At 39.0% G+C, this 25,046-nt stretch overlaps 1 protein-coding gene and 1 long non-coding RNA gene across 2 annotated transcripts in view; one reads left to right on the top strand and one right to left on the bottom strand.

Moving 5' to 3' along the window:
* Positions 1–468: 468 nt before the first annotated feature.
* Positions 469–25,046, bottom strand: part of SNX7 (sorting nexin 7) — a 28,179-nt gene continuing 3,601 nt past the window's right edge. Inside the window, exons 2-9 of the mRNA XM_062606183.1 lie at positions 22,046–22,228; positions 20,066–20,176; positions 19,446–19,610; positions 18,263–18,467; positions 16,194–16,393; positions 12,454–12,534; positions 7,411–7,563; positions 469–863 (exon numbers count right to left, since the gene is read on the bottom strand). Of these exons, the coding sequence (XP_062462167.1) occupies positions 783–863; positions 7,411–7,563; positions 12,454–12,534; positions 16,194–16,393; positions 18,263–18,467; positions 19,446–19,610; positions 20,066–20,176; positions 22,046–22,228 (1,179 nt within the window). The 3' untranslated portion in view covers positions 469–782. The remainder of the gene's footprint in view (positions 864–7,410; positions 7,564–12,453; positions 12,535–16,193; positions 16,394–18,262; positions 18,468–19,445; positions 19,611–20,065; positions 20,177–22,045; positions 22,229–25,046) is intronic.
* LOC134157347 (uncharacterized) lies at positions 4,671–17,600 on the top strand. Its single transcript, XR_009962291.1, has 4 exons — positions 4,671–4,832; positions 8,689–8,820; positions 13,637–13,677; positions 16,958–17,600. It is a non-coding gene; the product is annotated as an uncharacterized LOC134157347 (long non-coding RNA).

Genomic DNA, 25,046 nt, shown 5'->3' with positions numbered 1-25,046 from the left:
CACACCAGCTATTCAAAGAGGGAGGAAGTTCAGGATCACAGAAAGGTCAACCATGGGAATACAAGGTTTGATCCTGCAAACTCCAAATGGAGCTCTTGTGTTGGCAGGATCAGTGCTGCGAATAATGTTGTATCACTGTAGAAACAGTCTGTTTCATGACCTGTCAGGGGTTTTTTATCCTTTATAAAATGTCAAACTGAAGATGTTTAATAGGCATGGAAATACAGCAATCTGAATAGTGAATTACCAGTACTTTAAAGCAGCATTACTCTCACAAGAACATGTTCAGCATCTTTCCGTACCATGTTGCCATCGGGTGAGTAGCACAAGCTAGTAAAATAATCCTAAAGAGCTCCTTGAAGACTACACTAGGTAATTTCACAGGAAATTACTAACAAAGGGAATGGAACAAGCATGCTAAAATACCAAAATACTTCTTCCAGGCTAAGATCCACAACAAAACCAAGCTTTTCTTATTAAACTTTTTATTAAAATGAAGCTATTTTCACATTTTTAAAATACTTTATATCCAAATTATGCAATATTTATGAAAACAATTGTATGCAAACACTTGCATAAAAATATGTAAAATCACAGCTAAGCAATATAAAGCAATATATAGCATATTCCAAAATGTACTTCAGGACTAGAATACCTGAGTTTTAATAAGCTGGTTTCACTGATTCTTAACAGTTAAATTTAATGATGTATTTTATCTTGTATAAAGCACTTTGGTTGGGAAACACTGCATGGACTATGCAGAGGTTGAGCAGAGATATTACTCAAGGTCGATCTTCAGAATCTTCTTCCATATGAAGCTCCACTGTTTGAGATGCTAGGAAGGACTCCCATGTAGCAAGGCACTTAAAAAAAACAAAAGACAACACAAATACACATGAATATAGCAGATGGATAGATTCCTGTCAACCTGGTAGCCAAGGAGAAGAAAAAAGCAGAATACATCCACATTGTCCCAAGCTGCTTTTGTGGGGCTATGGTAAGAGCAAAATATGGTTTCCTAGGAAGCTCAGTGATGTGCAGAATGTTAGCCAACAAGCCAAGTGAGCTGTAAAGGTCACTTCTTTTACATAATGACAAGAGCACAGTGTGAGTATTGCAATGGTATGTGTTAGCATGGAAGATGCTAACATTAATTACATTCTTCTTTCATCTCCCCCTTTAGTTAAAAGATCTCTACCAAATAGGAAGCACACTGTCAGGTACAGTTCCCTTGTAATCCTTGTGGCTTCCTACTGTATACCTAATTTTACTTCCAACTTAAATGAACGGGTTATATTCTACACACACCAAAAAATCTTTTTGCCCCTGAGTAATAGGAAAGAAATGGGACCAGAAAGGCAGGAGCTGAGGAAATTGTCATCCTTACAACAAGTGGCATTTCTCTCCTCATGGCAAAATGTATTTAAAATTGTACAAACTACGTTTTTCATTTGAAACAGGTTCTTTTTTTCAGTAGCATCATAGCAATAGAATGATTGCATGAATTTGCCTGCCCTGTTTTAATCATAGAATCATAGAATGGTTTGGGTTGGAAAGGGTCTTAAAGCTCATCCAGTTCCAACTTACTCCTCCAGTCTTCTTCTGATCTGGCTGACAAAATCCCCAACTAACTTCTGCTGCTTGAGCACACAACGTTGTGCTGCTGTTCAGAGCACATGTATGGTTCAAATTACTGTGAAAAGAGAAGACCAACAGGCTAAGAAAGAGTTGTGTGGAAATCTATGTCTTCACTGACTTTTTTTGAGAAGTGTTATTTTGACATGGTAAATCAGGGAGAAACAGTGAAAACAGCACTAGCACGACCTGCAAGTGCTGCAAACTGATTTCTGGCTTAAAAGGTCTTTTTGACCTTTTGTATAAAGCCTTAAAGGTTTGATCAACAGCTTCCCCCTACTTCATGTGACACAGTGGCAGGCAAGTCTATCTGAGATGCCTGAGCTGGAAGGTGGCATCTTGTTTTTAAAATGTCAACAGCTGCTAGCGCTGTGTCTTCACTGTGGTGCTTGGACTCTGATTTCTGCCTTATTGAGCTCAGCGCAGATTACCATCCTAGTCAGCTGCAAGGCACATCTGTTTTCATAGGCTCTTTCTAGGTGTGGGACAAGAAATGATCACTCTTTCTTGAAAAGTCTTTTGTTGCCAATGGCTGACTTTTGCTTTTCCTGAACAAGAGTTTAATTTCTAGCCTGTAACTCCATGGTTTGTCATTCTGTGATTTCAGCCATGTGAATTAAAATACATGTATCAGCACTGGCTGGAATGCGAAAATGACTTTCTGTTATCTTTGCAATGCTGAGCCACCAAACTGCACATCTTCAAATGCAATCCCAGGATGTTCATTACCCAGACTGATACATTCTCCTGAAGTCTTTGCAGACAAAAGATGCAAAACATTTTCAGTTACACAAGTTATTCAGCTTTTAATTCATCCTCCTTTATATAACCAAAACATATTTCCCAAACTGTAAGAGCAATGGTGGCTCATTTCACTGTCAGACATCACAGCTGACAAGCTTTATAATTAACCACACCAACCCAAAACTAGGTCTCTGTGCCTTAGGCTCAAATTTTTCTACTATGAAGCATGAGCTGCATAAACAACATTTGTTAGTGATGGATATTTCAACATTATTATGGAATGACCGTACTTCATTTTCCTGGAAGTTGGAAAACTGAGATGGAACTAGAGGATCAGCCAGCTTTCACAAAGGAGACAGAAAAGGGAAGAAAAAAGAAAACCAAACCTAGGAAATTCAATGAGGATTGAAATTCATAATCCAATTACTTGTGAAAGCCTGGTGGAAGGCATAAAAAAGCCTAAATACACAAAATGAAATAGGAAAAAGCTAAATAAGCCTACTTTACCTAAAATGCTCTGATTACTACTGCAGGTCATACATTGATTCTGAAACATCAACAGCAAAAAGGTTTTCATATCTAGTACAACTGCACAGCTAAGTAAAAAAGAGATCTAAAACTAGAGTCTATGGTAGGGATAACAGCAGAAGCAGTGTGTCACGTGCCATGTGTGTTTCTGTCCCAGTTGCCTCTTCTCCAAGGTTGAAACCTTAAAAATACCTTTTCTGGTGGCATTTTCTGCAGTAAAATCTGAAAATAAAATCTTATGTGTGCCTGAGAAAGTGACCAAAAATACTGTCATAGTCCTGGGTGCATGGAAACAAAAACCGGAGTTCACAGAAACAGTGATTCCAACTGCAAGGAAAAACATCTTCCTCGAAGTATTTAAAAGAAATGTTTATGGTTGACAAGAGTAAGGGTTCAAGGATGGATAATGGCTTTGAAGTGACAGTTACAAATGGGCTCAGCCATGTGGAAGCTTTGGGAAATCACATGAAGTTTGTTAGCTAAAATCCCAGGCACTGTTAAGGTAGGATGTAATCAACATGCATGAGCAGCTAACTTTTTGCTATGCAACCAAATTACTAGTTAAATGCATCACTACAGAGGCCTCTAGGGCAAGCAACAAATCTCATCTATTTTTCTACAGCTTTTACTAGCTAGAGAGGCACAGGAGGGCTTTGGATTGCAAAGGAAGTTGTTGTAATGGGGAAGGAGTATTGCTTTGCCCCAGTGACTCTTTTGGCTCAATTTATGCCTGTACAACAATGTAGGTCACAGAAATAAACTTGAAATAGTTAAGAAAATGAGGAAATGATTTCCATTTTGGGGAAAAGAGAAAGTTGTGTCATTACTAACAAGAATCTCACTATAGCAAAGATGACTGTAGCTTTTGATTTGATTAAGCTGCAAAGATTATAACAGGATTAGTTTGACATGAGAAAATCAGAGCCTATGCTGTAAAAAAAAAAGGCTCATCCATGCACAAGAGAAAAGCATGTTCTTTCCATGCCAAAACTAATTAAACATCATCCTACATTATGACAAAAACCCAGTCTTCCTGCATTTACTACAGTGCCTCATGAGCCGTGGAAAACCAAACTCTAGTATATTTGCTGGATTTAGAATGTTTAACTAATCTTTGGATTGGGCTGAAAAATCTCACTACTTCTTGTTCTGGTGTTTGTTCTGGAGAGAATAGGTTAACAAAGATCCTTGCTGAGAAACATGTAAAGTGTTTGTCTTTGCTGCTGTAAATATCCTCAAGATGATAGTAAACACATGAGAAAAGCAAAAGGAAAAATGTAGCAAATGTTTAATTTCCATTGCTCTTTGAAGCCACAGTTCAGCATTGCCTGGTTTGGTTTTGCTCATTTGTGCCAGGAATGCTTTAAACCTGCTGGCTAAATAATACCACCACCAGCACTAACTTTAGATCTTGGTTTGGTTTTAGTCTGCAGAGCATCTGTACCTAACTTAATGAAAATACTCCTGGTGACAGTCATCTTTCTCAGCTGTAAACTCCACTCTGAGAACAGTCTGTGATTTCAACTGTGTGGCAGACACCTTGTCTGTGCTAAGGTGTGCTACTGCAGACAATAGCATCACACCTAAGGCATGGGGAAAAGGAATAAAATAAAGGGTAGGGTGTTAACACATGCTTCATTCAAGCATTTTTCTCTGTAAGACTAAAGAATCACTGCTATTTACTTCAGAAATCAGGTTCTGAATTTTGAAATCTTGTTTCAGACACCACCCCCCCCCCCCCCCCCCCCATTTTTGCAGTGCATTTACAGTCATTATTAATACAGCATATTACTGGCTTTAAGCCTTTGTGGAATACAGAGAGACTTAAGTGTGTGTTCAACTGTTTTCCAGAAGCAAAGAAAAGGAAGTAGAGAACCGTATGAACTTTTGAGACCAGCTACAGGAATACCAAATACTCGGTCTTGGTAATTCCTGGCTACTAAATTACAGGGGGGTTGGAACTAGATGATCTTAAGGTTTTTTCCAACCCTAACTATTCTATGATTCTATGGTTATATTTAAATATTTAAATAAAATTCTAAGATAGCTTGCACATTATCACAGCAAAACCTTCACTCTCATAACCCTGTACATATGCAACATGGGGCTTTAGTTATCTTTGTTGCCACAGCTTTGAGTGACACAAAGAGACTGGTGTAGAATCAAAGGAACACTTCTTATTCAAGTACATTAAATTCAGGTAGTCAATAAAGTGGAAAGCAACAGAAATACCTCTACTTGTTTTGAATGAATAAATCTGGAGAGCACTTCATGTAACATGACCATCAATTCAGATTAAGGGAGACATTCTCTTTCATGTGATGAGACATACTCTTTTAAGTACATCTTTCAAGTGATGATTGACAGATTGACAGCAGAACCCTCAGACAACTACAAATAAGGAAAGATCCAAACAAATGTAAGGTCATACCTTTCCTCATATTGTGACAGACAAAATAACGTTTTAGATGTTCTAGTGCACTAGTGCACTTTGATGCACGTCAATGTTGGACTTGATCACACTAGTGTTTGTTAGTTTCATATACTCTTGAAGGACTGGATTCTCTACTGCAAAATCCACCAGAAAACATGACATGTCTCTCATTACTCTGTAGATCTCAGCAATGTAAGTGATGCAGAGAATGGCCACCAACATGAATTTGTTGTGTGCATGGAAAATGAAGTCAGCAAGACTGGGGAAAAACAAAGCACTGTGAAATGTTGACATAGAGAATAACATGCAACCGGCAAGAATGGGACTTTAACTGGAGGGGGAGGAAGCTGTGGAAAGGAGGAGAAGCACGTACTGACTAAATCAGAAAGAGATGATATTTCACAGGAGATGAACAGAAGAGCTGGGCATGAATCCTATCCATAGCATCCATGGCCTAGGAGCATGCAGAGATCATACTTGGAGGGGGGGGAAGCAGGAAATAAGACTGAGGGATGCTGCAGCAAGGGAAAGTCTAGTAAGCACCAAATGGTGCATCAAAAGCAAAGGATCACTTCTTATTCAAGTACATTAAATTCACGTAGTCAGTAAACTGGAAGGCTACAGCAATACCTCTACTTGTTTCCAATGACTAAATCTGGAGAAATACAATTACAGGTAACACTTGAAAGTGGTTTAATTTTGGACATGTGAGAGCTAAACCAGTTTGTGACATAATGAGAGTAATTTAATGTACAGGATGAGCTTTGCTATTCTGAATTAAAAGTCTAATCAGCAAAAAAGCATTTCTAGACAGGAAAGAGAAATAAATTATTATTTTGGGGGTTTAATTTAGCAAATTGTTCATTAAGAAAATATTCCAATCCACTCAGCATCATTTTTACACACATATTGCTGAGACAGAAGTCAGAGATCATCAATAACTGAAGAAAATGTGAAAGGATGCCAAAAGCTTGCTGCCTGATTTCAGGAGATATTTTGATTTTAATATGGAACAACAGCTTGTCGATGTCCATGCATCTCATAGACTGGATGTTAATTAATTAGATTATGATCAAGAGCTCTGTCTTTTCAATTATGTTTTAACAAAGTGATTTGTAAAATCAGGACACTGTCGCCATAAAAAGTTCAGCGTACAGGACTGGAAATCACAGCTAGCCACACAGATCTGTGAAATCATTGATTTATGGTTAATAGATGGCTTATATGTTGCAATTCTTTTCTCAAAAGAAGTAGAAATTATTTAAATCATTTCAAGACATCTGGGATGTCTTCAAAATGTGCTCTTCAATCAACAGCGTGTTCCTCAGGAAGAAACCTCACAGAATGCTTAACATATTTGGTTATATGTTTTCAAGTTCTCTGTCTCAGTACACATCCTTGTAAAAGGGAATTCTCACCAAGAATATTATCTGTGGCATTTGATATGAAAATAAGAATCTAATTTCAACCACTTTTCTTCCTTTCTGAAGGAGTAAGTTTCCATTATAAAGAGATTTGATTTATTCACTTTACATACTTGCAGCATTTGTATTTTTTAAGCTTTTCATATTAACTTCTAAAAATTATATTCCTAAAGTCTGATTATTTCACGAAAGGCAATTCCTTTAGAAAAATAATAAGGACTTCCTGAATGTGCTGTCTGAAATGGAATCACATTTCAATGTTTTCCTCATATATTTAACAGAAGTTTCAGTATTCCAGAGGCCTTCTTCATGCAGTTACAGCAAAGGATTTCCAAACTGAACTATAGCAGCCGACACTGAACCACAAAATATGGTCCAAATTATGTGGTTAAATGGTTAGTAAAACTAGAGTGCCCTCTGTCGATGATGAACTCAGGATCAAGCACTTGGGAAAAAATGAAACGTATATGGCTTGAAACATGTCCAGTTAAGGATAACTGCCTCCCTCTTCCCACAAAAACTCATCCTGAACTTAACACAGATCTGGACTAAAATGCAAAAATTTGTCTTTACAGACAATCCGTGGACTTCTCCACTGAAATAATCTATGAAAGAATAACGCTGCTATTGTGAAAGTGGTTTTACCTCTTCATAATAACGGAGGTTATTCTCAGCCACATTAGTGAAAGTTGATCTCATGTCACACTGCATATTTTGCTTCCACCTGTCCCAGTCTGCTTTCAGGGCATTATTGGCACATTCGACTTTGTCTTCAAGTTTCCCAATCTCTTCTGAGAACTAAATATGAATTGTAAACATAAAAAATATTAGTAAAGGCATGATTTCAAAGGGATTGAAATCAAGTGTTTGTAGTGCAAGGAAAGAGAAATGCAGAAACGAGGCTGGTGTTTAACCTAGCACAGAAAATCATGCCCCAAGAGAAAATGTAAGTTTTATTCTTAATGAATAACTTGGGAAAAAGTCTGAGATATTAACAATAGAAATTCTAGAGCAGAAGTAAAGTGATGCTGAAGATATTTGTATTGACTGAGAAGTTAACAGACTCTAGCACCTCTTCACTAGCACTTGACAGTAATGCATCTAAAAAAGAAAACGCCAAATCAACTATGCAGAGTAGATTTTGCCAGAAAACTGAGGAAAACCTGATAGAACATTTGAGAACCTCAGGAGAAAACAGAAGGGGGAGAAGACAGTAGAAATCAAAAGCACAAACTGCCTGATTTCTTGCCTGTCACACTGCTGTCTTTTCCTGTGGAACTAATGTCTGTGTGACCATATGAGAGACATGCAGAAACAGAGAAAGAAAGTAAACCAAAGGACTTCTGCAGAGAAGAAACTCTTCTACAGTGATCCAGGCCCAAAACCTTGAGAGCTACTCTACAGCCATCATTTGCTTCTACTCACTGTACACACACAAAGTGACTTTTCAGCTAATGGGAATGAGGAAGTAGATGGAGCTGAAAAGCCCAAGTTCAATTATCTAGCCAGATCAGTAATTAAACTATGGACACAGGTAATTTCAACTGCCAACACTGTATTCAATATGAAAAGGTTAATCTAAAGTTTAAGTGTGGGGAAATCACCTTTAAAGGAATTATAGGCAGCTGGATTTGGTATTTTGGGCACGTCTCATGTTAATTGCATTTCCTTGAAATACCAAAACTAAATGCACACAGAATACTGAAAACAGTGAATATTTTCAGATGATTTGGTGTAGGAAAGGCAGCTGAATCCATATTCTGCTTTTACAAGAAAAAAAGCCTCTGTATGGCAATGAGTTAGGCTGCACACATAAAGAACCTTTCTGACTTCGAACTCTTGGTTGTGGCAGCTTCCTCTTATCTCATTCTTCATATCTTTGAGACTTTTTTTTACAGGGTGTTTTTGTCTTGCCTTTTCTAGGAACTTTGAATTTCTTCCACAGTGTAGTCACAACATGATGTGGAGAAGCAGACTCTGTTCTCCATTCCTGCCTGGATACGCTGTTTAAACATCACCCTCTACAACCCAAAAGAAATTGTGTGCTCTATCAAGGTAAGAGTTGGACTTAAGGTCTAAAGACAGCATTACACCACGCTTCTTCATCTGAAGTAGAGAGGTTTAAGGTCTACTTTTCACAGCTGATAACATAAATGCCACCCTCTTCAGCTGCCATGACAGCAGAAACCAAAGAAGAATGGCTTGGTCCAACAAAACCATCTACCTAATGTGTTCCTCATTTACACAACTTATCCTGCAAATTAAATAAGATTCTGAATCAGTTTTCTTACACTGATCTCACTGAAGCAGCTAGTAGGATAAATTAAATCTATCAGTGAAACACAGGATAGTGCTCATCAGACCTCAGACGATGGGACAGGAACTGGGAACCAGGCACTGCTAGGGCAGAACACAACCAGATGTGAACCTGTAGCCAAAGAGAATTGACCTAATAGCCAAATTACCTGGTAAGTGACACAGCATTTTACAGTCACACTATGCAAAACAGCACAAATTCCTATCTGCTCTGTGAATTAATCCTACAGCTTGGTGATACTAATCCTTCTTAGCCTAGAGTTGGTGCCCAGCACCAGGATCTAAACTTCCTCTGTTTAAGTTTGAATCCATTACCCCTAGTCCTATCACTACACTCCCTGATGAAGAGTCCCTCTCCAGCATCCTTGTAGGCCTATGCTTGGTGAGTCTATGATTCTGTGAGTTAAAGCATAAGATATATTCAGAATGTGATAAATTCAGCAATTCATCTCTTTACTACTCAGTTTCAATCCTGAACACAAAAATCCTCAAGTTAGCATTTAATGCTCATCTGTCTCTGTCAGAGCACATTATACCAACCTCTTGTCAGAAGCACTAGTGGCAGTACCAAAACTGTTAAAAAAAACAAGCCACAAAGGGATGCTCTAGCATTGCTGTTTATGCTTTCAGAATGGAGTGTGGGAGTGAAAAGAGCCACAAACTCCCAACATCTTTTCAGCCTGGAGGGAAGAAAGGTCTAGATAAGCAAAGTCCTCCCAGATACCTCTGTCAGAGCCTGCATCCAAACTCACAGTTTTCAAACCTTCCATACTGTGAACAACTGCCTTCTTCATGGACTAACTTTTGGAGAGGGAGACAAGGTTCTGGCTTTTTAGCAGCACCACCAGCAACTTTGTAAAAGCCCAGTAGCAGAAGCACAACTCAAGAAAACAGTTTTTCTCAGCCAATGAACCTGACATCTCCTGAAGTTTGATTTGTGATTCCAGCCTCTTTCAGCTGCACTGACCTTGGAGATATTTTGCATTCTCCTGCTGTATAACCTCCTGTTGGTTAAATCATCTAATGGTTGTCATGACTAATGCTAAAGATCTTGCAGGCTTTTATCAGCTATAATGACAGTCTGAGATTCCTTATCTATGGTGGAAATACGCTCAAATGAGATTAGAGTTCATGCCACTCGTCAGCAGAATTTCTGGCTACTAAATTGCACTGACAAGTTCAATCTGACATCTATAAGATCATTAGAAGCTACATAAGTTCTGCTTAGGAATAGACTTGTGAAAATACAGCCAAACTCAGTGTTTGACACCAATTCCAATGACACTAACATGTAGTATGACCACCTTTGGTTCTAAAATCAGTCTGGTTTGAAATGTGAGCAGAATATTTCAACATATATATATAGTACAAATTATTACACTAAAAAAACAGATGAAGAAAGTGATTACAAGTTACTTGAATGGTTAAAAATAGCAGTGGCCAAACTAAAATTCATAGAAAAAGCCTTCAACTTCCAATGAAGAAGTAGTCTTCAGGGTACACCTGCCACTCCATTGGATAACACAGGGGTTTATGATCAGATTAGACAGACAGAAATCTGTTCTACTGCTCTTGTGAGACTGAAGGGAGAATCAGGCTCTGCAAAAAGAGGGTTTTGAACTGAGTAAGAAATAAGAGGAGTTGGAAAGATAAAGCCAAGATCTGAACACCTGGCTAATCCCAATGTCCAAAACACCTGGATAATCCCAGTGGCCAAAGGCTTTTACCAAAACTGTAAACATGGCTTTGGAAACACAGAAACAGTGAAAACAAACAAGATCTCCAAATTTTACTGGAAGCAAGTACAAATACCTCCTTACAGAGTAAGCACTGTTGAGATGAACTCAACATGGTATGATCAATACTATGCTAAGGAAAAATACTCCTTTTTGTCTGTACCAGTTCAGGAAGAGAGGGTGCATGTGCCTTGTCTGAGGACTCATCAGATCTGCATCAGAAATACGTTCTGAAAAGACCACATGCTGCCAGGCAATACTCTATGAAACCACAGGACAGCAGAAGATATAAGAGAACAGAATTTCTACTTCAGGAAAAAACAAACCTAGAGGTATTTACTTACTGTCCTACTGCAGGACAGAAAGGCAAATTGGTACAAAATATGCTATAGCCATCGTAGAGCTCAGACAGTGCTAATATAACTGAATTATTCAGCTCAGTGACAAGAAATCACAGAAAAATATGCATTTCAAGTGCCAAACCCCATCTAAACAGCTCATCTTTACATGAAAGCTGATTACAACAACCCTAATTAAAAGTACCTGAAATGTCAAGGACTTTTTCCTTTGATGTACTAAAAAGTTATTAGTCATTTTTATGTATTCTGTGTAACACTTTGTGATAACACTGCGCTAAAAGAACACTATTTGGGCTGGAGAGTTATACAAGAATTTTAAAAATGTCAATATCCATCCTTGGAGCAGCAGCTCCAAGAGCACTGCAGCAAATCCTCCTTTCCTTTATCTCCCAGTGTGGAAGTAAAGAGAAGTGCCAATATTAAGCTATGGTACAGACTGGGTTAACAAAACAAGAGTGGTCACCCACTGTTTGCTTTTTCTTTGCTTCAGTGTCCTATCTTCTGAAGCTGTGCCTCTTTCTCATGATTGCCTTTACAGGACACGCATAGCTACGAAGACCAAGTAATTTTAAGGATCAGAATTACAGATTATGCAGTTATAAAGCATGGCTTCAGAGGACAAATGTATGCTGGGCTGCACCCAAAGAAGCATGGCCAGCAGGTCAAGGGAGGTGATTCTACCCATCTACTCTGCTCCTGTGAGACCCTACATGGAGTACTGTGTTCAGTACTCATAAGGACAAGGAGCTGTTGGAGCAGAGTCAAAAGGAGGACCACAATGATGTTCTGAGGGTTGGAGCACCTCTCCTGTGGAGACAGGCTGAGAGAGCTGGGCTTGTTCAGCCTGGAGAAGGGAAGGATCCTTAAAGGGAGACCTCAGAGCATCTCCCAGTGCCTAAAGGGGCTACAAGAAACCTGGAGAGGGGCTTTGGACAGGGACCCGTAGGGACAGGACAAGGGCATTGGCTTCAACCTGGGAGACCGAGATGAGATCTTAGGCAGAAGTTTCTCCCTGTGAGGGTGCTGAGGCACTGGCACAGGGTGCCCAGAAGTAAAAGCCATCCCTGGCAGTGTTCAAGGCCAGGTTGGACAGGGCTTGGAGCAATCTGCTCTAGTGGAAGGTGCCCCTGCCCATGCCAGGGGGTTGGAACTGGATGCTCTTTCAGGTCCATTGCAACCAAAACCATTCTATGATTCCATGACATGCTTTCCTCAGGGGATCATCTTTTACAGTTAGAATAAGGCCTGGAAAATTTCAACTTTCTGTACATACTCACCAGATCCTTTTCTGCCTTTTTACTGGCATCAACTTTGGAGTCGAGCTCAGCTTGAATTTGGTCTCTCCTTTTCAAAACACCCTTCATAGAGAGAAAGAGAAAGAAAGAAAGTAGTAAACTTCACCAAATTTTAGCCATCTGTACAGAAAACCATCAAACAACTTGGCTATTTAAGAAATGAACCAAGATCACAGAATGATGCCATTTAGTATTTTGGACATGATACATGTATTTTCTAGGAAAAAACCCTTAAAATCATGAACTTACTTTTCAATACCTGTATTTTATTTATCTTACGTGTTTTTCAAGAATCTTGGTAAATCCCAAATCAGTGCCACAAGAATCTGCCATACATAGTGTCACTGTATGCCTGTATGCGAAAATCTACAACATCAGCTTACTTAGTATCAGCTCAACTTAGTATAGATTTAGATTTGAAACCAGCAACATGAGTTTGCCCAATCTCAGGAACAAAAGTATCTTCTTTGAGAAAAAAGTTACAGTATAGAGTAGAAAAAATGACTAAAAATGATATTCCTGCAATTGTGAGTTTAACCTTCAATATTATTTTGTAAGTGCCAAAAGTAGTTCAGAAGAATCAGATGAAATTATAATGAAAATGAGAGATGTGCTAACACTGGTATGTGTGCTTATTTTCAGGGTATGTAACTATTACCTCCTTTAAAACTGTCTTAGTAGATATTGGCTTTTTAGCATAATGTTAAAAATAGTTAGAAAGGGGAAGGAATGTTATTTGAACTACAAAACAGGAATGGTATTATGATTAGATTTCCATTTCCAATGCTCACTTGCTCTGTGACCTTGATGAAGCCTTAGTTTCCTCATCTGGAAAAGCATACTCAGGTGTGCTTATCTTGCAGAAATGTTACAAGGCTTTCATCCTCTTTAAAAAGAAAAGAAGTCAGAAGCAGATATAGAATATAAATCTCAAACCCTTCTTTTACATCACCTTGCCACAACTGGTTTTACTGCTTCTTCTGCATATACTGAAGAGATTCTGTGAATTCACCTCTAGCAGAGGGCATGTTGAAATAGCAGAGGGCACAAGCAGCTCTACCTTCTCTAGCTGTCTTATCTGACTGAGTTCGCTTTGAAATCTTGTCACTTTAACAAACACAACAGAAGAATTTAGGAGGTTAATTCTCAAATAACTTTTCAACAGGTACTCACTAGAAAAATATTGGTGAACCTGAATGGACAAATGTGAGTAGTAACAGATTAGCAATATACACTAATGCTCATCAATCTATATCTTTATAGCTCAGGGTATCTTTTGGTTAGATAAACAGAGAAAACATTTAGCAAAATGAGTATGTTTGGAAAAGCTGTCCTTAAAAATGCTTTTTCTATTTCTTTTGCCTCTTTTAAAACTCTTTTAATGATTATTTGGCAACTTTTACCACAAATAGTCCTTAAATTACAAGATAAACCCAATTACTTTAATATTAATGTGCTACAACTGCAGACAAGTGCTGACTTCTAATGGCAAAGAAAGGGACTTTTTAAAGTTTTTAAAGCATATTATTATACTTGTACAATGTTTTTTGTGTAATATTTTATGGTACCCTGCCATAAAACCCTCAAATAATGATACGTGGACCCATAACCGATTTAATGCTGCAGTTTGTACCCTGAGGCACAGCAGGACTCTGCACTCCCCAGATTTGTTCTGTTAGTCACTTAGGAAGGAGCCAATCCAGATGTATATATTTTAGCTATGAATTCATTGCTTTCCTCAGATTCAGGCTGAGCTTCCAAACCTGGAAAATACAAGGATTGTACTGTATCCACCACACCTTCTCCTGCTCATCTCCCCATGATCCTAGCAGCAGAGCACAAAGGTCCCTGTGATGAGGGGCTAAACACACGTCTGAAAGCAGGTTTTACTAGTGTGTGACTTCCCTTCTTGTATTTTTAGTGTGAGTAGAAGTTTGCCCACTCCCAACTGCAAGAGGGAAGCAAGCTGTAGGAAAACAAAAAATCCATTGTAAATGAAGGGAAAGAAACAGTTGTAGAACAGGAATGAGCAAGTGAAGGAAGATTTTCTTCTGGACAGAACTACACGGCAGCCTAATCCTGTGTTGCAAATGTTGAATGAAGAACACTGTAAGCAGAAAGAAACAAGGTCATGGGCAACAGCTGTTTGTAATATGCATAAAGAGCCAGGTAGTCACTCTGGGGCTTGTCCACAGGAACCTCTCTGTGCTCTGGACAAAAGAGAATATCTGAGAATCAGAATCACAATCACAGAATGGTTTTGGTTGGAAAGAACCTTAAGATCATCCAGTTGCAACCCTTGCCACGGGCAGGGGCACCTCACACTAGAGCAGGCTGCTCCAAGCCCCTGTCTCCAACCTGGCCTTGAACACTGCAGCAGATGGGGCAACCACAGCTTCTCTGGGCACCCTGTGCCAGCCCTCAGCACCCTCACAGGGAAGAACTTCTGCCTTAGATCTAACCTGAACTTCCCCTGTTTCACTTTGAACCCATCAACCCTTGTCCTATCACTACGTAATCCCTAATGAAGAGGCCCTCTCCAGCATCCTTGTAGGCCCCCTTCAGATACTGGAAAATAGAAAAGAGTGATATTCAAAAGTAAAATTCCAGATACTGGAAAAAGAGAAAGGGTGATGCACAGTAGAAGGCAATGGGCAGGCAGCATCTCCTCAATAGCATGAAGGCTAGGAATGCTCATGGGTAACAGAAAATGTGAAGTCTGTAAGGGGGCGGGGCAGAGGAATAAGACCTGCAATTGGTAGGAATCAATTCAGAGCTTTAAGCAAAGCAGTTCCTACCCCCATTTACCTGCATGTCCCTGCGGGCATTGCAGCAATAATTCTTAAGCCTTACTGAGAAACTGGCAATGCTCTGTTCAGTGCCAGGAAAGGCTCAGTTAACTTGGGTCTTGCTCTACCCATGGCCTATAACACACTCTCAGCTCCTACTCAGAAACCACTGCAGCAGCAGCTGGGTTCCCAGCAGTAAGGCAAGAACAGATCCTGCAGCTTGCATTGCTCAAAACCTAGACAAAGAGGGGTTTGTACGCATTTTTTGCTTCCTGGAGGCAGCGGAGTAGGAATTATATGCTGAATTCAGTTACTTAATCATGTTGATTATCCATCAGCACTGACTTTGTCAACTCTGTAGTGAGATTTTTTCCATTCTCTCCGAGTGTAAGAAAAACGCATACATAAAGGAAACTGAAAGCATCAGCTTATGGCAAAGACTAACACTTGCTTATATAACGGCACAGGGACTGGAAGCTCCCTGCTGTTCTGGAAAAAAGAAAACATAGTTTAGGAACATCTCCTGGAAAGGGAAAAACCTCTCCACTCCTTTTCCCCCACACAATCTGTTGCTTGATGAGTTCATATTTCAGCAGAAAGGAAGGCCTTTCAGACTCCTTTCAGAGGAGGTCTTTCCCAGCTGCTCTTCCTCAAACCTTTCTGTGATCCTGTCTCTCTGCTACAATGCAGATGGCAAAACCTCATGTTCTTTAGCACATCTACAAAGGGCTGCCCGCTAGCCAAAACTACTAAGATCTCATCTGGAAGGGGTGCCTCTTGCCTGATTAGCAAGGGAAATAGAACTGGATTCCCTAATGGACAGCTATCCCCTGCTGTGCACTTTTCATAAAGACAGAATTCTCTTCTAGAGTTTGTTACTGGACTATACCATATTTTACATACAGCCATAAGCAATCCTTAAGGAACACTTACCATCAGAATTTCACTGTAGAGGACATATTCATGTAGAATGGGAAGCAGGTTTTCTGAGAGCCCTGCCATCTTCTTCTCTGTAGCCTTGCAGCACTTGTCAATGCAGCTGGCAACACCTTTCAGGGACTCTGCTATATCTTCTTCTGATGCTGACCACAGTGTGTGGATGGGGCCGTATTCCTTCATTTCATTAAAATACTCTTAACAGGAACATATATGCATATTACTCTTTTGTTCATTAATAGATGTCTAAGTGATACTAATTGCAACCTCCTAGTTTGCTGTGAACAAAGTAAGAGACTGAGGCTAAGGTTTAAATCTGCTCAAGTGACTGAGGTAAGTAAACTGCAGTTCATTGCTTATGAATAAACTAAGCAATGAATGTCTTGTAATTAAGCAGTTCCTAGAAACCTATCAGCAAAAACGCCCCAGTCATTTCAAAAGAACACACATACTCAGGTAGACCTCAAGAATTGTATTCAAGACCCAATGACCTGAATTAGTTCATGTTGTCTTCATAGAGAGGGACAGGAGCCATAGCATCTCTGGGCAGAAGTCAGTCTGATTTGCTTCTACTGCCCTGATTCCTCTGCTACAGTAGCGCTCCAAGTCCTGTCTACTAAGCCTGTCTACTAAGCCTACTATGTCCCACAAGCTTCAGAAGACACACTGAACTTGATTCCAGTTCTGCAGGTGTTAGCTCATTTAGTAGTTTTTACTGATCTAAATACTAGGATGTCCTACAAATTCTCTTCTGTCTCTAGGGCAAGTGATAATCTGTAAGCAGACAAAAAGCCCAGAATTCACCATTGTGCCATTTGGTAGGGCCAAACTTGGGCAAGGCTGGATATGATCTGGAAGCTGCATGTTTACAGGAGGGTATTGTGAACGTGCTGGTCATGTATTGAAAACTCAATTTCATCACAACTGAAGTGATAATAAAGAAATGTCCAAGAAAATGTGCAAAGCAGCCATGTGGCATGAAGAGTGTAATGCTTACTTTGAGATTAAATGGACAACAAAAACCTCCATGAAAGATGTCATTAAGAATCCCATGTTAAGCTACTGCAAGCACGAATGTTGTCTGAATCAGTTATCACCAGTTCACATCCACAACAGTGCAGCCCTGCACACAAGTGTTCCGCCCAGTGCTATTTTGAAAATCTAGAAAGATATGATCTACAGCATTTGGGAGCATGTCAAAATTCATGAGGTTTTCCGAGAAATATTTTGGCATTGATGCCTTGATCCTATGGACCTCAACCAGTTACTTCCACTGAAATGAATGATATCAAAAGAAACAATTCCTTCTATAAGACCCTCTCCATTTTAGTGAGGACACGCTGAGGTCTGGTACTGCACAAGGGCTCAGTTCTTAAAGAACACAGTGCAGCCCTTCAAATTATATTATACAGACAATAAAATCCCTTCAAGTGCTGACCAGTGGAAGTTCTACTGAATAGGCCTAGTCTGAGATGAGGGTTAATCTCAGAAAGTCAGAAATGTAACATTCCAAAGAGGTGCAAACTGCTGTTACTTAAGGAGAAAATTGAGATTAAGCTATCCTTCTTAAGAAAACTCTAACAGAAATTACGGCCAATGGTAAAGCTATTTAAAAAACCCTAAAATCTCCTTGGTCGACACGGAAAAAGGTGCAGAATGAAACCCAGAAAAGAAATGTTTAGAGATCTGGACTCTAGACAGCATTATGCCAGTATGAGACAGCCCAGAAAACTGTGACTGTTCACATTCCACTCAAAGTACAAAACAAAAGGTCACACAGCTTTCCAAAAAGCACAAGTAAAAAATAGAGTCAAACTTGCTACATTTTCTTCTAAGTTCCTGGTCAAGTAGTTCAATGATAAGTTAAAACTCTTCCTGTTAACAAGTTACTCAAACTAATTTGAAGGGCTGCCAAAACAATAACCATTATGAAAAGCACAATAGAAACACCCATCTCTCCTTTCTCCTGCTTGCTGGGAACTTTGCCTGGCATAATGAAAACTAATTTACTTTGCCAATATACTAATTTCTTTCATCAATAAAACTGATACTTGTTTTCCACTTACCCCTTTCTTCCTTGTAAATTCTATGGGCTATTTTGTCAAGTACATTGATTTTCTGACTAAATGCTTCCATATAGCTGTTCATTTCTGTAAACATTTCAGGACGATTTTTAACTCCTCCTCCTCTCACTGAGGATGCTACAGCTCTGACGGTCTGTCCCATCCTGCTCAGCAAACCAGGACCTTGCTTCTTGTGGGAGGAGAGTTCCTAAAGACAGAACAAGTGTTTACTTCCAAGTAGTTTCTTTTAAATTCTCTAAAAATAACACATATTTTAAAGCTTTTTCTTCAAAAAAAACCCCAACAAAACTACTTAAACCTCTGCATGCGTTGTTTTATTTTAGCATAGAAATCTTTACTTTAAACTTACGAGATCAGTGTCAGAACTCTTCCTGTCACGTGCATTTATTAGCTCAGCTTTCTGAGCAAACACAAGCGTGCTGTGTTATCACTCTCTCCCAAGAACCTTTACCCTTTCACTCCTTAGGGTGAGGTAGCTGGTTTGCAATTTAGCCTTTTGACAGGCAAGCAGAGGTAATGATTGCAGGAATAAGTCATTGAGAAAAGCAAACAGTATTCCTACTGGAAGAAGTAATCCATCTCTTTGTTTTCCTTAACTCTTTTTCTGTGTTGTTAGAATAAGCTTTGCTGAAGTTCAGAGCTTTTGCTGAGTACAAACGTTCAATTTTCAACTGGATACATCATGCAAAACTACAACAGGAAATTCAAAGGCTGTATTTGAGTTTTATGAGACTAGTGTATCTCTTCTGAGAAAAGCAGATGAAAAAGACAGTGCCATGCCAAAACAAGAATTAATTTTAAATACCACTTTTCATATCATCTTGGAAGCTTATCTGTATACCAAAAAGCATGCAGAGTTGAGATATTGTGAATTTGACATAGAAATCCAAAATGGGGCAAGAAAAGCTGCTATGGAAGATACAGCAATATTTATAGCAACACAATTTGTAACAATAAATACAGTTTTTATGTACCAAAAGCACAGAAGAAAAGGTTATCTCAGGGAATGAATATTTCATAAATCCCCTGTCTTCTTCTGACACGTCTGTCACAAGCTGTGGGAGGACACTATTGAATCTACTGACACTATGAGACTCCTGATATACTCTACTAACACAAGACGTGGTTTCACACATCTGTAAATACAAAACTAAAGTCATTTTACCCAGGCCTGTGCAGTAAGAAAAATTTTGAAGTCTTCATTAAAAGTTAAAGTTGGATGATCAGCAATGCGGTTCAGGAATTTATGTAAAGCTTTCCTTCGAGTCTCAATGAATTCATCACTGAATCGTTCCACCATTCCTTTCATGATGAATTTTTCAGGCAATGGCTATGGAAAGAAGAAGAAATAGATTATACCTTTTGCATAATATCATGGGTATTATTACAGTTCTTCAACTTACTAAAAAAAACAGGTAAAAAAACCTTATAAAATCCACCATACAAACCCCAAACTGTTATAAAGTTATCATATTCAATAGTGGTGCTAAAACAACATGGCTCTTTTAGCACACAGTGCAGAAGAATACAAGTACAACTAAGAAAGAAGGGCATAAATTACTGCAAATGGCACAATTAGAACCATAATAGCTTTATGGGTATTTATGGGATACCTTTATGGGATTTTTAATTATCACATACATGTAAAACTAATAAAAAGAGGTTGAGTTTGAAACTGAAGAAAGCCCTCAAGCATCTCCATAGAACACTGAAGCCATCTTATAAACAAATACAAATAAATTAACCAATATTTTAAGCAATATTTTAACAAATAATTGAACAAACAGGAATAATCAGTGTTGGATGTGCTTCTTCAAGTTTGCTCTTCAACCAAAGGAAATCCTGGTACCGTCTTCGAACTTCATATTCACTGGAGTCAAATTCACCCCGGGATGTCTGAAAAACAGAGGCAGAAAAAACAGGCCTAGGTTAAGGTGCCAAAAAATAAAAGAAGAACAGAATAGTATTAGATTTAAAAGAAAACTGAATACTTGTGATTCTATTTTGCCTGTGCTATTTGCTTGCTGGTTCTTAAAGTTCAATGATCAACTACTTGAAGAGATAAAACACATCTCATTTGAGCAAGAAATCAAAGTTTTGTTGTAAAAAGAGTCACTTACAATATTAGCTTCCCACAGTGTTTCAAAAGATTTCAATCATTATTTTAGTGTGGTGTTTTCCTTTCAGTAATCATGGTTGTGTTCCTTACTTTTAGGGCACTTCTTTGCAAGTTATTAATAATCCACCAGTGAGGAACGTCCATTTTTTTAGCATTCCAAATAAAAGCCCCAAATAGCTGCCATACATCCTCAGGACTTGCTGACACTAGGCAACAATCCCCACATTCAAGAAATGGAAACTTCAGCATATCATAGCAGTAACACTTCCTGCACTGCTTAACGGACTCTGTGTTCCATTATCACTTCTAGTTTTGTAGACCTTTGTTAGAACTTGCCAACAAACCTTTAATGAGCAGGAAAAAATGCTTATTACAGGGTTGCAAAGTTGTCAGACCATGACATTTATTTTATCAGTGCTCTATCTTCTCAAATCAAGCCACAAAGAGCCCGTATTTTCATTAGTGTGCTGTTTAACATGCATTGTTGCACAGAGATTTATAACGCAAGGCAAGTAAATTCAACAAACCTCCAAACATGCTTTTGTACTCGACATTTTTGAGGGTTGAATAAGAATTCTTTGAGGTATGTGGGAGGAATGCTATTACTTTATCATCAACAACCAGCACTTCAAATTAAATATGATAAGAAAGGATAGAAGAGATAAAAAAGCAAAAGCAATCCACCTTACAGCCCTGCCATATTTGCCTGAAGAGAAAATGTTCTCTCGTCTCCAAAAGCATGCATAAAGCAAAAATGATTGCTAGCAATCTCCTGAAGATAGCTCTCTTCCTACTCTTTAAACATTTCATGAAGAATTGATATCTCCTCATATTTAAGGATGAGTAATTCCCATTTGGAAATTCGGGTTTAAATGAATCTTTTCAAAGGAACGCAAAGTAAAATAAATGAACAGTGCAAGCCTCAACATGCAGCCTGCAGAATATTTGCTGGTAATCCCAGAAGAAACCAGCTGGTCTCACAAGGCTGACTTTCTTCCTTCTTTCTCATCAATAATTTGCATTCAGGACAGCTAAAAATATACCTGGTTGTTTCCTAAGATTTACTTTTACATTGCACAATTATGGCAACTTCCCCAGAAATCATATGCAACTGTCAATGGGAAACAAACATTCATGTGATAGCGGACACTGCAATTAGAAAGGAACTGAATTAAAAGACATTGTAGCTGGTCACATTTAAGCAAGACAAAGGTCACAAATACTTGGGCTAATATTCTGCTTCAAACGGAATCAGTCCTGCTGCTGTTTCATATTCCTGCTGAAGCAGAATATGTTATTCTCACACAGAACTGATGTTGCTCTGGAAGAATTAGTAGCTATTTTCATAGACTCACAGAATGATAGAATGGTTTAGGTTGGAAGGGACCTTAAGATCATACAGTTCCACCACCCCCCCCCACCACAGGCAGGGACATAAAGAACTTAAGCACTGATGTATGTAGACTTACACTGAGTTTTTTCCAGAACCTACTGCAGAGTTTCAGACAGTTTTAGTGGTCTGTAACTCATGGCAAAACCAGAGTATAATTTAAACTTAACAATATTGCAGAGAATGGTAAGAAGAGGAGTGAAAATGCTCCTACTGTTAGCAGTGTATACCGTTACAGCCACGAATAGGTTCTTACCTTTGTGACTACCCTGTAAGTAATAAATGTTTCGATGGCTGTAATGTGGCTTTCAGGATCATCGACTGTAATGAAGAGATCTCTTAATTCTGGTTCATCTTCCAATTTATACTGGTTTATCATTGATGAGGGGGATATTGGCACTGAAGAACTGAATGAGTTTACCTCAGCCAGTGATGTATCCTACAGATAAAACAGAACATCCTTTTCAATACATCTTTGTATACAGACACACACATACAAACACATATGTCCCAGATGCCAAAATGGCAAGCTTTTAAATAATCAAATAAACCATGTAAAATGTAGAGCAGATGGAAGACTTCTATAGTACATGGCAAATCCATTCTCCTTTTCAGTATTTGCTGCAGTGTGGAGGTAAGAAATGAGATTTATTCTAAAACTGATGAAAAAGCAAAATGCCACCATTGAGAAGAATGTGAAGCATAGCTAAGAAAGAGAACTCACCACTGCGTAGGAAAATCAGTTATGAATCCACGCACCCAGTAGGATACTTACCAGCTTGATTAAAATTGGTAGAAGCCAGTTATTCAAGACTTATGAAGTTTGAATTATTATCTCTATTAACCTGACCAGGATGGATAAAAAATGATGATATTAAAAGAAAACAAGACAAAATCTGAATCACAGATTAGAACTGGATGCTTCAGTTTGCATCTATTTCAATATGAAATTCAAAATGGAAAATGTTTACAGAGACATCATCTTTTTCACAAAGAAAACCAGGAAGGAGCAGGACAAAATTGCTGCTTCATTTCTCAAAGAAAAAGCCAAACCACAGTTTTGCTGAAGTGAAAAACCACTTTTTGATAGCATCAGCCACTTCCACCACAGCTCTCTAAGAATATGTCCCCATAGCAGCTGCTGCTGTTCAGTCTCTTCAATGACTATTACTCAAATGCTGAGAAACAGAGAGGAAAATGGGAACAGGCAAGAAATATTACCTAGATATGAGTTCAGATGAGATCTACTGATCTAAAATCTGTAGGATGCAGTGATAAGGAAAATGAATTAAATCAACTAACTCTATAAAAGAGCATAATAAATGAATGTCATTAAAAATAACAAATTAGAGCAATTTAAATAGATCACTATACTTTAAATATCAGCTATTTTCATAGCATCCCAGACTGGTTTGGGTTGGAAAGGACCTTAAGCTCATCCAGTTCCAACCCTCTGCCATGGGCAGGGACATCTCACACTTAGAGCAGGTTGCTCCAAGCCCCTGTGTCCAACCTGGCCTTGAACACTGCCAGGGATGGGGCAGCCACAGCTTCTCTGGGCACCCTGTGCCAGCGCCTCAGCACCCTCACAGGGAAGAGCTTCTGCCTTAGATCTAACCTGAACTTCCCCTGTTTCAGTGTGAACCCATCACCCTTTGTCCTATCACTACAGTCCCTGATGGAGAGTCCCTCTCCAGCATCCTTGTCGGTCTCCACACAGCTTCTCTTCTCCAGGCTGAACAGCCCCAACGTTCTCAGCCTGTCTCCATATGGGAGGTGCTTCAGCCCCTGCTCAGCCTCATGGCCTTCTCTTGACTTGCTCCAACAGCTCCATGTCCTTCTTATGTTGAGGAGACCAGCACTGTGGTATCTCATGAGAGTGGGGTCTCACGAGAGCAGAGGGGCAGTATCACCTCCTTTGACCTGCTTCTCATGCTCCTTTTGATGCATTTTATACATTTCTCCTAATATATCCAATGCAATGAAGTATTTTCATAACAAACTTTACAATTCATCTTGAAGTTTTCTAAAGGTGTAGTTAGACTACACTAACTACCCAGTTGCACAGAGTTGCCCTTTCTGGTGCCTTGCTAACAACGGAGCAAGGAGAAAAGAAAAACCCACTCAAATGCCAGGCGTGGAAACTTGCAAGTCCACACAAAATAGAGTCACAGCATTATACCAAGGCCAATCCCATGGGAGTGACGAGCACAGCAGTGCTGCTAGTCTTGCTGAAAGTTGTCTTTTCCCTTTGAATTCATCTGGATCAAAACTTCCCCTGGAACACATTCTCTTTTGCTCTTTTCCTGCTGACTGCCATCTCTCTCTCCTTTATGTTGTATTTATCAGTATATTTATCAGTGTACCCCCATAAATAAAGAGCAGAAACTGATACTGGGAATCATGCCTGGAAAACACTGATGTACCAGTTCTCCTCCTATCATTTATGTGCAGTTCTCTGAACAGGGAAACAAAAACAAGACGCAAAACTACAACTACTTTTTAAATATTATACAAATATATGTATTTGTACACCTGACAGGCATTTTTCTTTTACTCAGTGTGTTCCTACACCATTTCTATACTGGTATCCAGCCAGCACTGTCCTGATTATGACAGAGAAGCACTAACTGGACACGCTCTTCTACATGAAGAATGAGGACTGCTGGTTCAGAGCCGCCCAAAGTACTGAGACAAAAGGAAATTTCCAGGGAAAGAAGAATGCCTGTGACCATCTAAGGGATTTGAACGGCCATATAACTTAAGGAATAAGGACTCTGCAAGGCCTAAATTGGATCAAGGTAAATGTGCTTCATATTTTCTCATTTTCCATGGGTCATTAATATCTTAATGTCCCATTCCTCCTGCTAGGTTGCTACTAAAAATTGCTCTACACAAGCAGGTTTCTGAAAGTCTATTTTGATCGGGAGGGCTTATGAATATGTGGTTTGTGAAACAAAACACAGGCAATAAAACCCGTTTTGTTGTAATACAGCTCTAGTGTTCATCTGCACGTGAATGAATGCATGGGAGTTTCAAACAAGCATCTGTTTCTCTTTGTCCTTATGATACTTGAGGTTTAAATCCAGTAGTTCTTGAAGTTCATGTGACAGAAGTCTGATGTCATCACAGAAACACAGTAAAAAAAGGTGACTGTTTTCTATACAGTGGTAATTTTGTGGTTGGAACTCTGGTTTTGTGTGCATACAGATAAGGGCAGAAGGAGTTTTGTGGCACAAGACAGACAACTCTTCTAC

Source organism: Pezoporus occidentalis, unplaced genomic scaffold, assembly GCF_034315485.1.
Source record: "Pezoporus occidentalis ecotype Australia unplaced genomic scaffold, CSIRO_AGI_Poc_V1 ctg94, whole genome shotgun sequence".
In the NCBI taxonomy this organism is placed as follows: Eukaryota; Metazoa; Chordata; class Aves; order Psittaciformes; family Psittacidae; genus Pezoporus; species Pezoporus occidentalis.
The sequence above is the reverse complement of the archived record's forward strand: the minus strand, read 5'-3'. Positions and strand labels throughout refer to the sequence as shown.